Consider the following 19,341-nt stretch of genomic DNA (forward strand, 5'->3'; position numbering starts at 1 on the left):
CTTATACGCTGGCTGGATTGAGGGAGACAAGGTGTGTCTAGTCATTTAGTCGGTCAATCGGTATATCGTGGAATTCTCTCGTACCGATCACGTTGGAATTTCACTGGGTTCATGTTGTTTTCATGGTTCTGACGCGCACTTGTCATGAATAAAAGTGTCTTATATAGACTGTCTTGCTCTTGATGATGATTGATCATTAGCGGTCTCGATACTGACTTGGTGCAGGGCGAAGTGACGCGCAAAGGTATGATGGAGAGGGAAATGAGGAGCGTGTGGATAGGGTAGGGTAGGGTAATGTGAGTCGGCTTTTTCTGCGCTTGATGGCGTACGTACGTATATGCACGGAGGGAGTGAGTGGTATTTTGGGTGTATCTGGCTGTGTTCTTTTTTGTAGGAGTGGCAGTAAGTATGTAGGCAAGAGCAAGCGGTTTTAGAAGAGATATATATATGCATGCATTGGGCTGAAGAGAAAACCATAGTGCTAAACCCTCTTCCTAACGAGCGAAGAGCAAGTAGTCGAAATTCTCCTCTCGTAAATAGGAGAGACGACAATGGCACAGACCCATCCATGCCCCAATCGCCTCCCATCTAATCAACGAGTTCGTCGGCAGTTGAGAATGCAGGGTCTAGTACATCCAGCATTCGCATGCCCGTCGTCCATGACTCGCAGCACGGATCGACGTCGCGTGGGTGGCGTGCCGGGGCCCCCCGGTCTCTTCCGCATGCAAGTGGAGCGCAAGGAAAATTCGTCGACTTCCCTCCCTTGCGCCACACGGCGGCAGACCGAGAGTCGACGACATCACTTGCCGCGCGCGAGGATCTGATGGCGCTCCGTCTTTGCCCAACGACAACAACGTGCTATGCTCTCTTCTCGTTACAGATGTCATCGCGATCTCTTGTCACGGACGTCCGAGGCTCTCGTTAGCGTTCAATCGAGGAGTTGAACTGACTTTCGGAAGCCATGGTGCCGGGCAAATTCACAAAAGTTTACTTCTTCCGCGGCGCCCTGATGACGACGACGTCATCTGTCGTTCCCAGCTCCTCAGCCAGATGGTGTTTTAGAGACAGGAGACGAGATTGTTGCTCTCAACACAACGCACAGAGAAACAAAGAAGCGCAGGGCAAGCCTGTGCGCAAACACACACGCTGACCAGTTCAAGTTTGCCAGCCAACCAACAGCAAGCAAGTGCTACCCAGGAACGTACCGTCTCGACCGAGTTTCGGTAAGCCGAAACAGAGTCACTGCAGTCTCTTCTCGCCCACCCGTGGCCTGGACATGGGCATGGGCATGCATGGGCCTTGCGCCGTTCCGAAACTCGCCTGTCGCGGCGGCAGCGTCTTCTTGGTTTTGAGTTTTATGGGTGATGTATGGCGCGGACGGATGAAAGAGCTCGGGAACGAATGGATGAATGTAAGTGTTGGATTATCATTGCACAGGGCAGTTGGAGAGTGAAGGAGCATCCCGGCAGTCTTGATTGAGATTTCATTCTGGAACGCAGCGCCACACGGTTGGTGTTGTAAGGAAAAGGAGAGGAAAAAAAAAAAAAAAAAAAAGAAAAGGAAAAAAGGGCGATTGATCTGATATGATGGACGGGACGGGACGGAATGAGCTGTGGGACAGGAGGTGGGAAAAGAAAAAAGTAAAGCGCCGGTAAGTGGCCGTTTCTTTATTGTTGGAGTCATCATCGTCAGCTGGGTATGAGGCTCCCGTCCTCGCGCAATGCAGCCTGAAGAGGAGGAGGAACGAGTCAGCAGCAGTACAAAAAGAAATCTGACGTCATAGAAGAAGAAACGAACAAGTCAGACAAGAGCAGAGAGACAAATAAAACTGAGGCTGGCTTAAAAAAGAAAAGGAAGAAAGAAAAAGAGGCAATGCCATGGGCACGAGGCCAGGAGTGAGCAGGTTTGGATGCCGGCCCGTTTTCGTTGGTGGCAGCGGGATTTGTCGGGACGCCGACGGGCACTCGGCAGCCCGGTGACGCTAGGCCCGTTTGGGCGACAAAGGCGCCGACTGAGCCTCATCTGAGGTCGCCGACTGTCTGCAGATGAATGATTACCTGTAATCTGCCGCGTGTTTATGCCCAGCCATGTCTGCCAGCTGAGCACTCTCGCTCCCCTGTCCGAATTGTCTTCGTGCCCTGTCAATCCTTCCCGTACACCTCCATTTCCTCGTATATAAAATTTCCCTTCCTCGCCTTGCCACTAGGGTACTCCTCTAGATCACCAATACAGCACCACGCTACTACTGCTACAAACATCATTCACATCACACCTCTCTTCAATGTACACCGCCAGAGCAGTCACGACTGAGCTGTCCTCGACAACGACCGCCACCCACGCCTTCAAAGCCCTCCATGGCCTGTCCGGCGTGACGACGACGGTTGTGAGCCTCAGGCCGGCTTCTTCCATCGCTCTCAACCACCGCTACAACCACCAGCAGCAGCCATGGTCGACGATGACGACGCGCAGACAGCCCTTTTCGACGACCAATTCCATGGTTATCAAGGAATTCTTTCCCGAAAAGGAAACTTCCAAGGTCCGCAAGACGCCCGCCGCATGGGACCATCCAATGTGAGTTCACCCCTCAACCAATCAACGACCGACCCGCAGCTAACAAACTCCGCCCACAGCTACACGCCCGAGCAGATGCAATCCGTCGCCATCTCTCACCGCGAAGCCGAAACGTGGTCAGACTGGGTCGCCCTCGGCATGGTGCGCGTGCTACGCTGGGGCCTCGACACGGCGTCGGGCTACAAACACAACAGAACCGGCGAAGCCTTCCAAATGTCGGAGCGCAAATACCTAATCCGCAACGTCTTCCTGGAGTCCGTCGCCGGGGTGCCGGGCATGGTCGCCGCGGTGCTGCGGCACCTGCACAGCATGCGGCGCATGAAGCGCGACAACGGGTGGATCGAAACGCTGCTCGAAGAATCGTACAACGAGCGCATGCACCTGCTCACGTTTCTCAAAATGGCCGAGCCGGGCCCCCTCATGCGTCTTCTCGTGCTCGGCGCGCAGGGCGTCTTCTTCAACGCCATGTTCCTGAGCTACCTCGTCTCGCCGCGGACGTGCCACCGCTTCGTCGGGTACCTCGAGGAGGAGGCCGTGCTGACGTACACGCGCGAGCTGGAGGACCTGGATGCCGGGCGCCTGCCCGCGTGGGAGCGCATGCGCGCGCCGAGCATTGCCGTCGATTACTGGAAGATGCCCGAGGGCCAGCGAAGCATGCGCGATTTGCTGCTGTACATTCGCGCCGACGAGGCCAAGCATCGCGAGGTCAATCACACCCTGGGCAATCTGGATCAGAAGAACGACCCCAATCCTTACGTCGCTGAGTACAAGGACCACGCTAGGCCGCATCCGTCGAAGGGCATCGAGCACCTGCGCGCCAAGGGATGGGAGCGCGAGGAGGTGGTCTAAGGGTCAGTCAGTCGGCTTTCTCTCCTGTCCTTTCCTTTCCATTCCATTTTCCTTTTCCCCTTTTCCTTTCTCTTTCTTTTGTAGAGGCGCATTCTCGGTGGGCCGTGGGCTTTTGTTTGCATTAACATCTGGATACCCCCTCTCCTCTCTTCTTCTAGACAGACAGACAGACAGACCTGCATGGGACAAAAGAATTTATATTTTCTCTCATTTTCTTGCGTCCGTATTCAACTAAATGTACTGGTACCTACGTCGGCAACGGCGTCGGCGTTGCTGTTCAGAATACATCCTTTATAAAAGCAAGCAAGCAAGCACAAGACGAGAACAAGAACGCAGACGTTCTATAAATGTCAGGCACTCAAGAGTGTTTCCTCTTTATCCTCACCCCACACCTTGTCATCCGCGAAGAGTACTGTGCTGTGCATGCTGCTTGATATATGGTACCATTCTAATAACACGGTCGCATTTCACCCTCCCGTCACATCTTCTTCATCACTGCCACTCCCATCTCCTCCACCATAGTCTCACACTCATCCTCATCCTCATCTGATCCACCAAAATAGACACGCAATCAAGCTAATCATGCACTTCTTCACTGCCCCACCCCCCGCGCACCTTCCCTCCAGTCGCAAAAGGCTTGCCCACATGGTGCCCACATGCTCTCTCGCTTTGCCGATAGACAAGACCAGACCAAACCAAATAAATGAAAAAGTCCGCACGCGCGGTGCCGGCCAGCTTTGGCTGTGGTTTTGAATTCGAACAAGAGGAGGTTGCGAGGAAATCGGTGGTCGAATCGAGTATTGTGACAACTTGAGCGAGGCCAGCCGATTCGTTGGTTTGGTGTGGTTCGGTATGTTTGTGTGGTTATATGGTTGGTGAGGAAGGGGAGGGAAGATGATTGGTTGCTTGCTCGCTGCTTGCCGCTTGCTGGTGTCCTCCTGCGTGGTTGATTGATTGACTGACTGATAGACTGACGGATGCATGGATGGCGCGGATCCGACGTATGTGGTGGAGCAGTGCAATCGACGGCCGAAAGTTGAAGTGATGGGACGCGGTGGAATGGGATGCTGGTGCTCAGGTATGCCTGGTATGACTGGTATCTTTGCCTGCTATGTCGGAGACCCTTCGTCTTGCTTCAAGTACGCGCGAGGCCGGAGAAGACAGGCGTATTCGTCGACCTGACCTGAGAGCTCTGACCAGACGAGATGTCGACAAGACGGCCAGGACACCGGGCCGCCGCGTCCCTCCCTTCGCAGCAGTCCATTCGGTTGATCGGTCAACCCTAACTCGTTAGCCCTCTCACACCCCTCATGCAATATTCTTCGAAAAAACCCTCGGCGCATACGGCGTATGGCCATGATCAACGTGACCATGATGATGCACGACACGGCCTGCTGCACCACCACCGTGTCCCCCTGCCCCTACCCCAGTCCCTTCTCCCCTTCCACGACCACTCCCACTCCCGCTCCCTCGATATCCCCGATGATACGCGCCGCGCCCGCCGTGACCGCGAGACGATCGGCTGCCGCTGTCCCAACTGCCCGGCGTGCCGGGACGCGGCGGCTTGTCGTCGATGCAGTGCAGGCAGAGGAGGGCGCCGACGACGATGATGATGGCTTTTATGCAGGCGGATTTGCTCATGCTGGTTGCTGGCTGCTGGCTCGTCTTGTTTGCTGACTGGTTGCTGGGTTGTATTTGGCTGATGGTGTGTTGAGAGCCGAGAGGTGGTAGGGTATTCCAGGATGTCGCTGCGACGGCAATGTGTGCGTGCGTGAAAGAGAGAGGAGAGGTGATGAGAGGAGAGGAGAGCAAGCAGCGTCTTGAGCCGAGTGAGGCGGAAAGTAGAGTCAGTATTGACTCGACTCGATTGCCAGGACAGACGGTGCAAAAGGCGACGAAGAAGTGAGGGAGAAAGGGAGAGAGATGCGCGAAAAACGCTGGCAACGCAAGAACCTCCAGTCGAATTCGATCTGATGCAGAGAGACACCTCAGATTTCCGTCCCTGTTGGCTGGATGGTAGTAGGTGGGTAAGGCAGGTAGGTGCCTCGCGAGCGCCGACAGCTGCAGCAAACGACAGGAGCAGAGCAGAAGACCTGACTTGAGCGGAGGAGCCGGCGGTGGGAGAAAAAAGGAAGAAGCCGCTGCCGCCGCTGCTGCCGCTGCACCAATGCCAGCATCAAGAATCGCAAATCGTAAAGGCACGACCAACTGACCGACCAACTGACTGAAGGGACGAACTGCCGTGCGTGGATATCGACGACAGCCACCGGATAGAACAGGGCAAGAAAGAGGAAAGGGAAAAGAGGAAGACAAGGAGAGAGAAACCCGCCGGCCACGGTAGGTAGATAGGTAAGGTAGGTAGGTCCCCTACACGATTGGCATCGACATCGACATCGGCGTCGGCGGCAGCAGCAGCAGCAGCAGCAGTAGCAGTAGCATTGGCACCAGTTCACAGCAGGCGGGGAAGAACGACCTCGAGCAACGACAAACGAACGACAAAGCAGCGGGAGCGGAGGACAATCAAAAATTGAACGCGAACACGGCAGCTAGCTGCCTGTCTACCTTAGCTGGCAGGTACAGTACCATTGTACCTGGCTCTGGACCAAGAAGTGGAAGAGGATCATTCTTATCAGGGACGTGTCGACGGCCAGCACGAATGGGGTTTTGTGGAAAACGGAAAAAGAAAAAGGACGATAATCGAATCGACTCGACTCGCATGAACGACAGACAGGACTAGAAAACGACGCTCGCTCGATGAACGCGATTCTGAAGAGTTGCAGGGAGTATCGCAGCAGCCTTACTTACCTCTCCATCTACCTACCTGACCGACCACCTACCACCCACCAACCAACCAACCAGTCTTACCACCCTTCTCCCCACCCCAGCCCAACAGCAGCAGCAGCAGCAGCAGCAGCAAGACCCGGTCCACGGTAACATGCCCCACCCCATCCTGCCTACCAAAAAAACGCAAAACAGGCGGCGACGCGACTGTGCAGTGCACTCAGCAATCGACCCGGAATTGAGTTTTCCTTCGTTTCCCAAAGGCCGAGTTGGATTGCGTGTCCATCTCCCGATGGCCGATGGCCGATGGCCAGCCGCCGCAGCCGTGCCGTTGGCGTGGGTGCGTGAGCTTGGCGGGCGGATGGAAAGCGTGGTACTTTTTTTTTTTTTTTTTTTTTTTTTTGGGTTTGTTTGGTTCTCTTCGTCTTTTGCGCGCGCACTTAGCCCATTAAGGTACAGTGGTACTGTGCGGGCTATGTAGGCCAAGGCAAGGTGCGTTGAGAGAGAGCGGAGACAGGAGCGTCGCGCGCGGTATACTGACTGCCTGATGCGGTGGTGCTAGGTGGGCGGTTCAGAAAACGCGGTGGAGCGTGTTGTGTGGTTTGCATACTGGAGAATGGGAAAAGTGTTGTCCCGAATTCGCAGCGTGGTGCACCGGGGCACCGAGGGAGGAACCAAACGGCTGCCAATACGGAGAAAAGGGTGTGGTTGTGATTGAGGCATTTTTTTTTGCTAACTTGCAGATGCAGAATATCAAACAAACTTTTCTGTTCACTTGTCCTTTCACAGCGTGAAACAGATGCGATGGGTGGGATGTCGTGGGTAGCTGTCGTACAACAGGGTCAGCATTGTGGAAACATAGACAGCTCAAGGACCGCAGGGTGAGTGGCGTGCATATCGGCAGTTTCCAGAACCTAGAAAATCACATTGCAACGGACGGCGTCATTCAGAGCCCGGGAAAGTCTCATGCCTCGGATTCTCGCTCTATTGCAGCGGTCCTACTGCTGCACTAGCAGGTTGGCCCCCCGCTTCGTTTGAGATGAGCCAGCACAAAAGCCACAAAGTCGCAACGCCTAGAAGAGCCCATGATAGGTATTCCCATTTGTCATTTCAACCATTTTGATGATCTTCCCCCAACAACAGCCTCAGCTGACGAATCTAAGCCTCGGTGGAGAAAGCAGAGGGGAAGCGGCGGATGTTCCTCTCGAGAGGGCCGTGGTTGCTCAGGAACTGGACGTAGGCACCGTCGACCTTGACCTCGCCGGCCTGGCGCTTGGCGACGTACTCGTCGCGGCGGAGGGGAGTGAAGCCCCAGTTCTTGGAGACGATGATCTTTTGGCGACCAGGGAACTTGTACTGGGAACGACGAAGAGCCTCGATGGCGGTGGCGCGGTCTGGAAAGAGTTAGAATGGCTTCTTCGTTGAGGGTCGCAAAAACATACTGTTGTCCTTGGTGCGGATGGACAGAAGAATCTGGCCAATGTTGACACGGGCAACGGTGCCGTTGGGCTTGCCAAAGGCACCACGCATACCGGTCTGCAGTCTATCGGCACCAGCACACGACAACATCTTGTTGATACGGATGACGTGGTAGGGGTGGGCGCGGACACGCAGGTGGAAGGACTCCTTTCCGCCGGTCTTGACCATGTACTTGTTGGCGCAAATGCGGGCGGCTTCAAGAGCCTCAGAGCTCAGCTGCTCATACTCGTTGGAGACGAGGTGAACGCAGAGGGGGAACTCGTCAACGTTGGCGCGCTTACGGCCAAGGTCGAAGATGCGGATCTTGGGGTCGGGCACACCGCGGTTGAAGCGGGACTTGGGGTAGGGCTACACGCTCGAAAATCAGTCTCTCGCTCTCAAAAAGACGTTTGACGACCGTGTTGCGAGCTTTCGGCGACGCCCGTGACGTTTGCCACGGTTCATCGCTCGAGGGCGCTGACGCCGCTATTTCGTCGTCTTCGGGCGCAGAGAGGGCCAAACTGACCTTGTTCTTGCAGTAGCGGTAGCAACGGGCAGGGCGACGGGCCATTTTGACGGTGTTGGCGGTTGTGCTGGTTTGGTGGAGGGGCTATTGTCGTCGTCGTCGGGGAGCAAGAGGTTTTAGGACAGGATTGGTAATAGCCAGTGTAGCGAGCCACCCTCGGCGCTAGTCCATATTTGGAAACAGGATTGGTAATCATGCCCGCCACTCCAACCATGTAATCACTGCCACCAGCACGGACTTAGCGATTCACTCATTCATTAGCAGGATGACGCAGGCAGTCCATTGTTGAGCTATTCTAAGATACGAGCTGGCTGCTCAGCCTTGGCTTGCAGCAAAAGTCATTGTTATGCAGGCACGTCAGGCGAAAAGGCATCGAGAGACATTTGGTCAGGACCATTGAACTTCATTTTTGATCTTGGGTACATGTGGATATCATCAACTCCGTGCTCAATTGACCCCATTTTGATGTTTTCCGCCGCCTCTAGTCGACTGCATTTAAGCAGTGCTGGTGGAGAGGATGTCGCTGTCACCGGCGTCGAGGATAGCCATGGTGGAGCAGCGGAAGAGCTTACCGCAAGCGGTGCCAAGCTCGACTGTGGGGCGGACAAGTTAGCCAGTGTTTTCCCTCCAAAGTCCGGTCGGGGACTTTTTCTCAGGGAGGCCAGGGTTGGCCAGTGTGCAATGGCTGACCGCGGGCCTTGAGTTGCAAGAGGGGTGCACGTACTGTTGGAGCCGCCGAAGTGGTGGACGTGGGTCTTGGCCAGCATGGCGTAGTACTCGAGCTCAGACTTCCTGAGAGGGGGAGTGTTGGCGGCGATGATGACCAGCTTGGCCTTGCCAGACCTCAGAGTCTTGAGGGTGCTCTTGTAGCCAAGAGTGACCTTGCCGCTCTGTTGGGAGTTAGCAATGTTCGTATCGTTCGTTCCAAGTTCAAAATCGGAACGTCTCAGCTTGCGCTGTCCGTTCACGATTGGCCGCAGCAACGTTGAGGTTCCGAAGAGGTGACGATCATGGTCCCGCACCACATGTTCCGCTCGTCTATCCAGCGACATGCGACAGCCTCTGGAGCGCAGTTTTGTGCCAAGTGCCAGAAATCAAGTGTCCCGCATGTCATGCATGCGCCAGCTTGTCGAGTGAAACATGTGCTGCGGTACCGTAAAAGTCGGCGGGAGCGCGGGCGGAGAGAATTACCTTCATAACAAGAGCAAGGCTTCAAAATGTCAGCTCGATTTCAATCGCCAGGGAGGCGAATAGCTTACCGAGAGTTGATGGAGTCGGCGGTCTTGTTCTTCTTGGGGGCCATTTTGACGGTGTTGATGAGCAAAGACTAGAGGTCGGCGTTGAGGTTGAAGTCGCTGGTGTCGAAGGAGAAGGCGTCTGGCAGCTTTTCCTCAGAGTGAGAAAGCGACGGTGGACGCTAGCTGAATGGAGAATTGTAGGCGAGCCAATCAGCAGCAGGCAGACAAGATGCGGTGGACGGCCAGGGGCTTCGGCTAGCGCACGGGCCGAAGATGGCTGGCACGGCACGTGTGCTGTCCTGTCTTACTGAGGCGGTTTGGGCTCCATCTTGGTTGTTCTGCACGGCCACCACCGCTGGGGATTACATTGCGCCTGAGGCAAATCGGTTGGCTGTGCAGTAGTTGGTTGGTTGCTGTGCGAGATGATGCATGCGGCCTCGAGGCTGTCAGGACTTGTGGAGGAAAACTATGGCTGTGTCAGAAGCCATGCTGGCCCAGCTCCAGTCCCCGTTCCAGCCCTACCGCTCGCCGAATCCCATGCCAAGGGCGAATCGAATGCAGGGCCCCTCTGCGGCCTTGTCTGCGGCCTCTCTGGCTTCTGCTCTCCCAACTAGTACTCCATGGCAGCTCCCAGACCAGCAACTTGCTGTTTGCATGAAACGCCCGGCCTCTCTTCTCCCTAAACCAAGTCCCTCTCCCCGGCCTCTTGTACACCGCTCGGCTTTCCAACCTCCATCAAAACATTGCCACCAACAACAACAGCCATCGTTCATACATACATACGTACATACATACATACTTACACAACAGCCTGCGCCTAGCCACCGAGCACCCTAGCACCCGCGCACTATCTTTAGGGTAACCTGCCTTGGCGCCACAACATCGACAACTGACACACTCCTCACGTCAGCCATGTCTGCTTCAATCAAGAAACCCCCTCCGCCGGGTGCTGCTTCTCGTTCTTCTGTCGGCTCTACGTCAGGGGTTTCCAGTCGCAGTCCCGCGAGATCTTCCACCCCGTCCTCGCCTTCAACCGCCTCGACTCGCAGAGCTCCCGCTAGGGCCGGCTCCACCGGAACCCCAATGTCTGCGCGCGCTGCCGTAAAGAGACCCGGCGCCTCGTCGCTGACCAAGGACTCTCCTCCGCCCGTCGACACGGCCGAAGAGTACGCAAAGGCAGAAGCTGCCGCCCTCATCAACGATCTCAAGGAGCAGCTGCAAAAAGCCGAAGCCTCTTCGGAAGAATACAAGGTTTGTATATCTCTGCGCGCATCACGCTTTACCTGCTCACCCGGCCCAGAAACAAATCGAGGTACTCAAAGCCAGGCTCGACGAGGCCATCCAAGATCAAGCCAAGCTCGAGGAGCGTGTCCACGAAGAAGAAGAACGAGTCGAGGGCCTCGAGAATGAAAAGCGCGAAACCGTGCGACAGCGCCGCGAGCTGGAGGGCATATACGAGGCCGAAAGGGCTGCCGCCATGAAGGAAAAGGAGCAGGCGCAAGCCCGGGAGGATGAATTGCAAGAAGTAATTCAACGGTTAAAGGACCAGATCGCAGAGCGCGAGCGCGGCGCCGGCGCCGGCGACGAGCGCGTCGAGCGCAGAAACTCGAGACCTTGTAAGTCATCCTCGCGGCTTTGCGATACTCCAGCTGACCGTCGCAGTGCTGCCCGAGCGAACTAGCTCGGGTCAAAACATCGAAAACGGCCACTTCGCTCCCCCAAGCTCGCTGCAGCGCAGCGATTCCCAAAACAACTCCAAGTTGATTTTGCAAAAGGACAAAGTCATTGAGCAGTTGCGCTTGGAGCTTGCAGAGGCGCAAATCAAATCCATCGAAATGGAGAATGCGGGCGGCGGCCGGGTCCAGGAGCTCGAAAAGATTTTGCTCGAGACTCGCATGGCCAACGCCCGCCTGATGGAGGACAATGAGAGCTTCCAGTTGTTGTTGAGCGAAAAGACGCTCAATGGCGACTTTTTGCGCAGCACGCAAATGTCTCGGCCTGCCTCTTCAGAGAGGCCCAATACAAGCTTGGCGGACGAATTGGGCGACGCCGTCGAGTCCGAGTCCCACGAGCGCCGCCTCGAGACTGAGATCCATGCGCTCAAGGACCAGAACAAGGCGCTTACTTTGTACATCAACAAGATCATCGAGCGCCTGCTCCAACACCAGGGCTTTGAAGCCGTCCTGAGCCACGATCAGGCCGACGCTGTCCCTCCCAAGCCAGCCACCGCAAACACGCAAAAGGAGCTGCCGCCGCCGCCGCCGCCCAAGAGGGAGTCTCAAGGGCCATCTTTTCTCCAACGGGCCAAGTCGGTGGTGGGTGGAGGCGGGAATGCTCCTACGCAGCGTCCCCGTCCCGTGTCGGTCATGCCGCCCCCTCCCCCACGCGAGGAGCCGAGTCTCACGTCCAACCCCACGACAGCCCCCAGCATTCCTATCCGCCATTCATCAGGGAACTTTGGTCACCGTCGCGCCAACTCGGAGTGGAGCAACAATGCGTCGTCGGTCGTTAACAACATGTACCGCGGCAACGGGCCCATGTCGCCCAACATTGTCAGCCCGCGCAACTCGCTCTTCAACTTTCCCAACCAACCGGGCGACCGCAACTCCGGGTCGCGCATTGCCAGCGGCGCCAGCAGTGTTCCGCGGGCCAGCATCGACGAGGAGGGCTCCGGCCATGATTCTCTCAGCAACACTGACAGCGCCGTGGCCGTGGACGGCGCGCCGTCGCCGCCCCGCAGCGTCGCGAGTAGCGCCGACAGGCCCGGCGGCAGCGTCATGACTGGCAACAAGCCCCGCCCGTTGAGACTGGTCAAGGAGACCGAAGAGGCGGAGAAGGAGCGCAAGGCTGCCAACCGCGCAAGCATCTTTGGCTGGTGGGGAGGCAAATGAGCCACCACTCGTTGCTGCCTCCTTGATCAAGGTCAAGGATGGATGATTTTTCATCGCCCATTTTTCTCTCTTTTTTCTCTGTCTCTTTCTTTCGTCTATCAGCGCTTTTTGAATATTCGATACTCCAGTCTACGCGCAGAGCACCACCGTCACGTCCCTTGCCTAGGTCTTTGACAGACCTTGGGGAAACGTGTGGCGGAAACAAACACGCAAGCAAGCAAGCATGCGAATCGGAACTGTAATGACAGACACCACACCACACCACCCGCCACGAAGCTGGAACGAGACAAGAACAGGAGCACGTTTTGAATAATGATGAAGCCTCATTTTTCCTTTTTTTTTTTTTTTTTTTTCTGCTGTTTTCCTTGCTTCTTGTATTCTGTATGGATGGATGGATGGATGGCCAGCCAGTCAGTCGGTTGGTTGGTTGGTTGGGCGGTTGGCAATGCGTCTCTGCATCATTGGATGGGCCGTGAAGTTGGGAATTAGTTTTGCGTTGTTGTCGTTGGTTGGCTGGCTGTCATTTGGTTGGTTGGTTGGTTGGTTGGTTGGTTGGTTGGCTCAATATTCGCTTTTCATCCATCCCCCTTTCCCTCCCCCCTCCCCCTTTCTTTCCTCCCTTTTTATCTCTTTATGTTGGTGGATTTGGCGCGCTTACACTTTACGACACATATGCACCATCCATGCCCTTTCCCCCTTCCCCTCGCAGCATCATCCACCCTTCATCCATCTATGTATCCGTCATCCGTCATCCACGTCTATCGGTCGTGGACCATCATCCACCCCATCTCCCCATTTCCATCATTTCCGTTTCGTGATGAAGAGCGTTGGTTAGTCATTTAGTCAGTTGCGGTCTGGTCTCATCGACCAATTTAGACACGCACGCACGTGGGCAGAAAGGAGTGGAGGAAATTGTCAGAACTGAGCAAGTTAGCATGGAAGAGCGCATCATCTTAGCAGTAATCGTAAAAAAGGAAAGAAAGACAGAAAGAAAGACAGAAATTGGTTTCATTAATTTATGTCTCTATGCGTGTGTCCCTAGTATCCCCTTGTGGTAGCGGTAGCGATAGCGGCGGCCGCAGGTGGATTAGGTTTCGCGAGATGGTCTTCTTTCACTGTTTAGATAGTACGATGGCTATTAAGTAGGAAGGGAAGGGATAGATGGGGCGGTAGATTAGTTAGGTAGGTGGTAGGTAGTTAGTTGGTTAAGTAATCATCCTCTTTCTCTTCCTGCCTTACTTACTGACTTACCTTAGCTATCTATGTATATGGTATGTATGTATGTACGTATTACATAACGCATCTCCCCCTCTTTCTATCCTTCTCCTTCTCCTTCTTCTCCTCCCCTTCTCCCTCTTCTATGCCAGCTGCACTCGATCTATCTATTTTTTATAAGGAAGTAGGTGGGCGATTATGCTGAATGGCTAGCTAACTAGAGGGAGGAAGCAGGGTACCTATACAAGGGATAGACGGGAGTGGAATAGAACGAAATGAAGCTATAATGAACTGATAGATATTGTTTAATTTATTTCTACTTAGGGAGATCTAGGTGGGTGCGCGGGGTGGTTAGATTAGAGCCGAAACTAAAGATGGATGTCTAGTTTTGTTATTAGCCAGTGTAGAAGACGATATAGTAGTAGCGAAAAAGGGGGAAAGGGGAAGTAAAGGCACCTACGGTAGGCAGGTAGTAAAGGCAGTCATAAAAGATGCGTGTTCGAAATGCTAAAGCACATACTTCTTATTATGTTAAGGGAAGGAAGAGGACGCGCGATACGTTTAGATAACTACGATATACCTGCCCTACTTACTCACTAGCGACGCTGATACCGCCCGAATTAAGGCGAGGCGCATGTATGGATAGATAGCTATCTCTCCACCTCCCTACCTACCTGCTAGCCTTATGTAACCTCCATTACTATGCTTCCCCTAGGGCTGCTGCTGCTACCACTACTATGCTAAGCTTATAATCATTTTTCTTAGTATCCTTATTACTCCCCCTGCCCCCTAACGCCGTATCCGTATTTAGTCCGTCGTAGCTACGCCGCCGCCGTCTAAGTTTAGGCGTAAGCATGCATCATGGTATTAGAATAGGGTTTCGGCGACACGAAATAGAGGCGATGGGGTTTACGTGACGGACGGGAAACGGCGGTTTTAAAAGGGCGGCGACGGCTTGTACGTGACGCACGGGAGACGGCGGTCATGACTGAATAGACGTGTGTATTATATAGTCGGGCCTGACTGGACTGGACTGGTCTAGTCTACACGCTCGCTAGTGCCTAGAGACGGCGTTGAGAAAGGCGGCGGGGGCCTCTAAAGGCTAGATGATAGATGAGGCATCATGACCGCAAATATTCGAGAAGAATCGTCAAAATAGTGGAAACGAGGTGAAGGCGATGAGTGACGAGGTTATCGCAGTTAGTTTAGTAGGGTCAGCTAGTTTGATCGACTTGAGTGGAATGCAAATACTACTAAGTGTTGACGATGGGCGAATGCATTGCCGAGACAAGCTTGAGCGATGATATGGACCTCTGAGTAGCGATAGACTAAAAAGAACGTATGTGACTGATTGCTAATGCAGAACAGTCTCAGACCTTGAAAGACTGAAGAAGCAGCTAAAAACCAAGCATGTACAGTCAAGATAGACTAGACCCTATCAGGTCGTATAAGTATCTTCATGAAACCGACAGAGGCCATTCGAGATGCCCTCATATACTGGAAATGGCAGAAAAGATCGTCGTGTCAAACTCGTACGGAGCCAGCCTCACACACTCCTTGACACCGCCAATATAATGAAACGGCTTACTAATGAAGATACCGTCTTTCTCGTCTGCATCACCGACTCTCTGCAATTCTTGGTTATTGCCATCGGACAGGATGATTTGGTCGGGGGCCTTTGGCGACTTGACGTTTTTTTCCAGGCTCGCCGTGTCGTACATGCGGGACACCACCTTCACTTGTTTGCCGTAGTCGGGCGCGTTGAGGCCCTGGCACGTCGTCGCGCCCGACTTAGCGAAGATAGAGACGAGCCGTGCGATGCTGACGCACGCCGCCTTACCGCCGCAACCGTAGAAGGGTTCGTCATTCTGGTCGCCCAAGAAGCGCGGGATGCAGATGAGGTCCGCGCAGGGCACACTTCTGTAATTCTGTTAAGACGATGTGTCTGTTTGCTCCTCCATCTCCTCCAGTGGACATACTTGGTAACTTGTCTATGCTCTTGTTAGATCTTTTTGTTTACCCTCCTCTCGTTTCTCTTCGACGAAACTTACCGTAGCCTTGACTTGCCAATTCCATTGGCGCATGTCCAGAAAAGCGTGTTGCCACCCGGTCCGGCGCACCAGGATTCACAAAACCTAAGCCCATTATCGCATGACAATGGAATAATGTCTCGTTTGATGAGAATGGTGTCGGCCGCCACCACGTCCGTTCGGGGGCTTAGTTTTGGGGCTGGAGAAACATTATCTTTTTGTAGGAACGGATTGGTTTCGAGGACAGGGTGCCCGTGCACAAGCACCAGGAGAGCGAGAAGTATCGAAAAGTAAGGCATCATGGTGACTGGCTGCTCAACATTCAAGAGCCCTTTAGTGGGAGGAGAGTCTTATTATGAGAAATAGTCGTGCAAGGTAGAAAGGGATTCGGCGAAACACATATGTGCTGGTAGCCGTTAACTACTCATTACCCATCCGTGATTAACTTCCCCCGTATCGGTAAAGATGATCTCTCCCATAATACTCTGATTAATTAGATGAAGAGAAAAATATAAATAACAGGAAGATTCTTAGACCTTAAATGAAGTAAACAATAAAGTAAGCAAGATAATTACTCTCCCACCGGTTTTCAGCGTCAATTAGTTTGGATGAAAAGCTTGAACTTTTAGTTAGGCAGCCTGCTTAGAGGTCAACTTCTTACACTTTTTACCCCGGTATCTAATGTCATTTCTATCTGTATATAAAATGATAAGCCTTAGTAATAGATGTAGTAATAAGATCCTATATACCTAATTAGCTAGGATGATGTAGGAGGTGAAGGCTAAACAAAATCTCCCAGTGTGTAAACAAAATCTCCCATCCTTCTTTTGTTCTTTTACTCGAAAATTACTGCCGCTGAAAACCGGCGGGAGAATAGCAGAGTTAGCTTGCACGTAGCCTTCTCTTTCGCCGCTTGGCTTGAGTCTTGATAGTCGTCGCTCTCCATGGTAGCAGCTTGAAAAAGAGCGAGTATGATAAGGAAGAGGTAAGTAAAAGTTGTGGGAGGTTCCAATCCGTCCGTTTGGTTAGACTCCTCAAAGGTCTGGCTCATCAATTGGGTGGCTGGCAGCGGCAAGTTGACATGAAGTTCAGTCAATGTCGCTGTCGTCATGACAGCAAGGATTGGCATGACATGTCATGGCATTAGAATTTAGTCCGAGACTGTGTGATCGACAATGTGCAAGTGCGACGGGAGGGAGCCACCCAAAAGTCTGATTCTCAATCTGAATCCAACGGGACTTTTACATTGGGCGGCAGAACGGGCACTCACCGCTTAGAGCCCTTGCTTAGCGCGTCCGCTTGGACATGCTTCAGAACTTCAGACTCGACCTCAAGCTAAATTTTACACAACAGTCGACTCGCTAGTCCTTCTCCCAAACCAGCGCGTCCCGTGACATCTCTGAGTGGGATGCTCTCCCGCTCACTCGCGCGCCTCCCGGCCCGATGGGGGCTAGCAATAGCAGCCCGCCGCGGTGCAAACGCGACTCGCGCCACATCGACGACATTTTCCTCGCACCCGACGACGAGACTACAATGGCAGGCCCATGCCGTCCCGACTCAGCTACCGGCTAGGACTTTGGAATCCTTTCGGTCTTTTTCGCAGCCTGCAGCGCTGCAAGAGGAAAACGGATCGGAGGTCAAGCCAAAAGATGACAACCAGAAGACAAACCCGAGAAGGCACAAAGCGAAGAAAGAATTTGAAACATTCAACTTCCCGCCTTACGAGGAAATCCTCGCCGCGGCAAAAGTCAGGGTAGCGGAGGAAATTAACCGAAAAAAAGCCAGGAAGAAAATCTTGAGGGCAGCCAGAGGAACACCAGAACACCAGAGTTTGGCAAGACCTCAAATATCTCCGTTTGGACCATTTGAGGACGTGATTCAACCGATCGCCCTGGCGTTGTGGGGAGGCAAGGCAGAGGTGGATATTCACGTAGTGCTTCCAATTCACGTACGTGACGACTGACTTCCACGCTTAGGAAAGGCAAAACACCCCAAAATTGACTTACACGGCCCATTTCCTCGGTGCCACGTGCCTTTGGCGCCTCGCGATCCGCGTCACAAAACCCGAGACTGAAAACGAAATTTGGAGAAGGCTCTGGAGAGATACACGGCCGAAGCACGATGGAGCTCAAATCGAAGGGAAGAGCGAAGAGAATGACGTGCCGCCGCTTGAGGCAGTCGTGCAAGACGTGTTCAAGCGGCGCGTGGCGAAGCTTGCGCTTGAGAAGCCGGGACTGCAGAGGGCATCGGAAGCACGCACTCGGCAAAAAGCGCCCGAGGCGCCCGAGCATGATGACGGGCCGCCGATAAATTACCAATTCTCAAACCCACACGTAGACCGGCTTCCCTTCAAAGCCCGCAACCATATGCGGCACTTTGACGTCACCGGGCCGTTGCCGGATCGCTTTGCCGACCAATCGAGCGTCGTACCCTACATTTGGACGCAAACTGTTGGCAATGTGCTCGCCAACACATTCCAGCTGGAAAAGATAGCATTGACGAGGCTGACCAGCGGAATCTCCATCTGGATCTGGCGAGGCGACTTCGAGATGCGGGAGATGGAGGCCTTCATGTCTTGTGAGCGGCGAAGACGGCTTGAGATTCTCAAAAAGTTGGAAAAAGACGCCAATAACGAGGCACGTCAAAGGAAGACGCTGCCGATTATGGGAGCTAAAAGCCTCAAGGCTGAGAAGCAGCGCCAAGAACAACTCGACCGCAAGGGCCGTATCCTACGCGAAGAGGGCGGCTGGAGCAAGATACTCGACTTCTTGCAGGAAATGACAAGATGCAAAGGCGTCAAGATGAACAGCGCGGGCAAGCCGGATACCAAAAAGCCTACATTGTGGTTACCTAAAAAGACAAAAACCAAAGAGATTCCATTCACAGATCAGATGCCGCACCCGGAGAGCGCGTTCATCGAGGATATATGGAGTCGCAACATGGTTCGCAATCAGGACCCCAAAGCCCTTCAGAACTATGCCGCCTTTCTGCGGTCCCGCATGGAGGCGGGCTACGTGCCGGCCCAGACCGACCCCGCGGCCCAAAGAGAAGGCGAGACTGTACGCGGATGGAGAAACAGGAAAGCCAAGAAAGCGCACCTAATCGATAGGAGGAACAGGGCAAACAAGGAGGAAGGGTGGCGGGAAGGTGACCGGGTGGCCACGGCCGAACTCAGCAGCGGGAACGATGACGGCCAGGGTGACAAATCTGGTCCATGGTCTATCCATCGCGCACGTCCTAGACCCAGCGATGCCGTCAAGCACGACCGAGCGTCCCTCGAAAGTATCCTCGACGAGGATGAGCACGAAAGCAAAAGCAGAGGGAGAAATCAAAGGAGACGAAGAACTGCCCGGCGGCCGAAAGGGAAGGGCAAATCAAAGACCAAAAAGACGTCTGTGACGCAGAAGAAGGAGCGTGAAAAAGCAACTCGGAAAGGAGTATGACGAGCCAAAGGACGACTGCAAAAATCATAAGAGAGTGGCATCCTGGTTATTGGTGGGCGGGAGGGAGGCCGGCATTTTTGTCCTCCTGCATTGTGGATAGCTGGTTGATCAAAGGAGGGCGATTTATACCCTGAAAAAGTTGTGCCTGGACACACTCGACTCCACTCCATACATACGTCACTTGGTTGGGGCTCGCTCGGTAGAGGAACTGAGCAATACGACTGGCTACATGTGCTTGACCGGCGCTGCGAGAGTGATGTTCTTTTCCACACGCCATGGCTCCCTAAATCCGGCGGGGGCACTCTGTTCAGATAAGCCTGGCTCAACCCTGTTTGGCTG

At 53.9% G+C, this 19,341-nt stretch overlaps 6 protein-coding genes across 6 annotated transcripts; 3 read left to right on the forward strand and 3 right to left on the reverse strand.

Moving 5' to 3' along the window:
* The first annotated feature begins 2,051 nt into the window (after positions 1 to 2,051).
* Positions 2,052 to 3,691, forward strand: IWZ02DRAFT_53013 (alternative oxidase-domain-containing protein). The gene is made up of 2 exons (XM_066770856.1): positions 2,052 to 2,571; positions 2,631 to 3,691. Exons 1-2 carry the CDS (start codon positions 2,282 to 2,284, stop codon positions 3,418 to 3,420), a joined length of 1,080 nt encoding a protein of 359 aa, XP_066620506.1. The 5' UTR covers positions 2,052 to 2,281; the 3' UTR covers positions 3,421 to 3,691.
* A 3,668-nt stretch (positions 3,692 to 7,359) lies between these two features.
* On the reverse strand, positions 7,360 to 8,230 carry IWZ02DRAFT_435457 (60S ribosomal uL16 domain-containing protein; the record flags this gene model as incomplete). Its single annotated transcript, XM_066766442.1, has 3 exons — positions 7,360 to 7,595; positions 7,644 to 8,028; positions 8,078 to 8,230. The coding sequence occupies 3 exons, from the start codon at positions 8,228 to 8,230 to the stop codon at positions 7,360 to 7,362; spliced, it is 774 nt and encodes a 257-aa protein (XP_066620507.1).
* A 219-nt stretch (positions 8,231 to 8,449) lies between these two features.
* IWZ02DRAFT_458687 (60S ribosomal protein eL30) lies at positions 8,450 to 9,554 on the reverse strand. Its single transcript, XM_066768026.1, has 4 exons — positions 9,445 to 9,554; positions 9,377 to 9,395; positions 8,910 to 9,075; positions 8,450 to 8,778 (listed from the first exon to the last, which is right to left on the reverse strand). The coding sequence occupies exons 1-4, from the start codon at positions 9,486 to 9,488 to the stop codon at positions 8,681 to 8,683; spliced, it is 327 nt and encodes a 108-aa protein (XP_066620508.1). The 5' UTR covers positions 9,489 to 9,554; the 3' UTR covers positions 8,450 to 8,680.
* A 442-nt stretch (positions 9,555 to 9,996) lies between these two features.
* On the forward strand, positions 9,997 to 12,666 carry IWZ02DRAFT_476706 (uncharacterized protein). Its single transcript, XM_066769031.1, has 3 exons — positions 9,997 to 10,674; positions 10,724 to 11,039; positions 11,086 to 12,666. The coding sequence occupies exons 1-3, from the start codon at positions 10,336 to 10,338 to the stop codon at positions 12,312 to 12,314; spliced, it is 1,884 nt and encodes a 627-aa protein (XP_066620509.1). The 5' UTR covers positions 9,997 to 10,335; the 3' UTR covers positions 12,315 to 12,666.
* A 2,353-nt stretch (positions 12,667 to 15,019) lies between these two features.
* Positions 15,020 to 15,861, reverse strand: IWZ02DRAFT_492882 (uncharacterized protein; the record flags this gene model as incomplete). The annotated part of the gene is made up of 3 exons (XM_066769888.1): positions 15,020 to 15,449; positions 15,509 to 15,520; positions 15,581 to 15,861. 3 exons carry the CDS (start codon positions 15,859 to 15,861, stop codon positions 15,020 to 15,022), a joined length of 723 nt encoding a protein of 240 aa, XP_066620510.1.
* Positions 15,862 to 16,967: 1,106 nt separating this feature from the next.
* IWZ02DRAFT_435461 (uncharacterized protein) lies at positions 16,968 to 19,002 on the forward strand (the record flags this gene model as incomplete). Its single annotated transcript, XM_066766443.1, has 2 exons — positions 16,968 to 17,507; positions 17,536 to 19,002. 2 exons carry the CDS (start codon positions 16,968 to 16,970, stop codon positions 19,000 to 19,002), a joined length of 2,007 nt encoding a protein of 668 aa, XP_066620511.1.
* Between the last annotated feature and the right edge of the window lie 339 nt (positions 19,003 to 19,341).

The sequence above is a fragment of the Phyllosticta citriasiana genome (assembly GCF_038021145.1).
Source record: "Phyllosticta citriasiana strain CBS 120426 chromosome Unknown IWZ02scaffold_11, whole genome shotgun sequence".
Classification (NCBI taxonomy): domain Eukaryota; kingdom Fungi; phylum Ascomycota; class Dothideomycetes; order Botryosphaeriales; family Phyllostictaceae; genus Phyllosticta; species Phyllosticta citriasiana.

Excerpts from the sequence above, each read along its gene's own strand:
- IWZ02DRAFT_53013 (XM_066770856.1), top strand. The coding sequence starts at position 2,282 with ATGTACACCGCCAGAGCAGTCACGACTGAGCTGTCCTCGACAACGACC. Across the intron at positions 2,572-2,630 it reads GCCGCATGGGACCATCCAAT|CTACACGCCCGAGCAGATGC; the intron begins GTGAGTTCACCC and ends CTCCGCCCACAG.
- IWZ02DRAFT_458687 (XM_066768026.1), bottom strand. The coding sequence starts at position 9,488 with ATGGCCCCCAAGAAGAACAAGACCGCCGACTCCATCAACTCTCG. Across the intron at positions 8,779-8,909 it reads CCACTTCGGCGGCTCCAACA|TCGAGCTTGGCACCGCTTGC; the intron begins GTACGTGCACCC and ends TCCGCCCCACAG.
- IWZ02DRAFT_476706 (XM_066769031.1), top strand. The coding sequence starts at position 10,336 with ATGTCTGCTTCAATCAAGAAACCCCCTCCGCCGGGTGCTGCTTCTCGT. Across the intron at positions 10,675-10,723 it reads CCTCTTCGGAAGAATACAAG|AAACAAATCGAGGTACTCAA; the intron begins GTTTGTATATCT and ends CACCCGGCCCAG. Across the intron at positions 11,040-11,085 it reads GCGCAGAAACTCGAGACCTT|TGCTGCCCGAGCGAACTAGC; the intron begins GTAAGTCATCCT and ends TGACCGTCGCAG.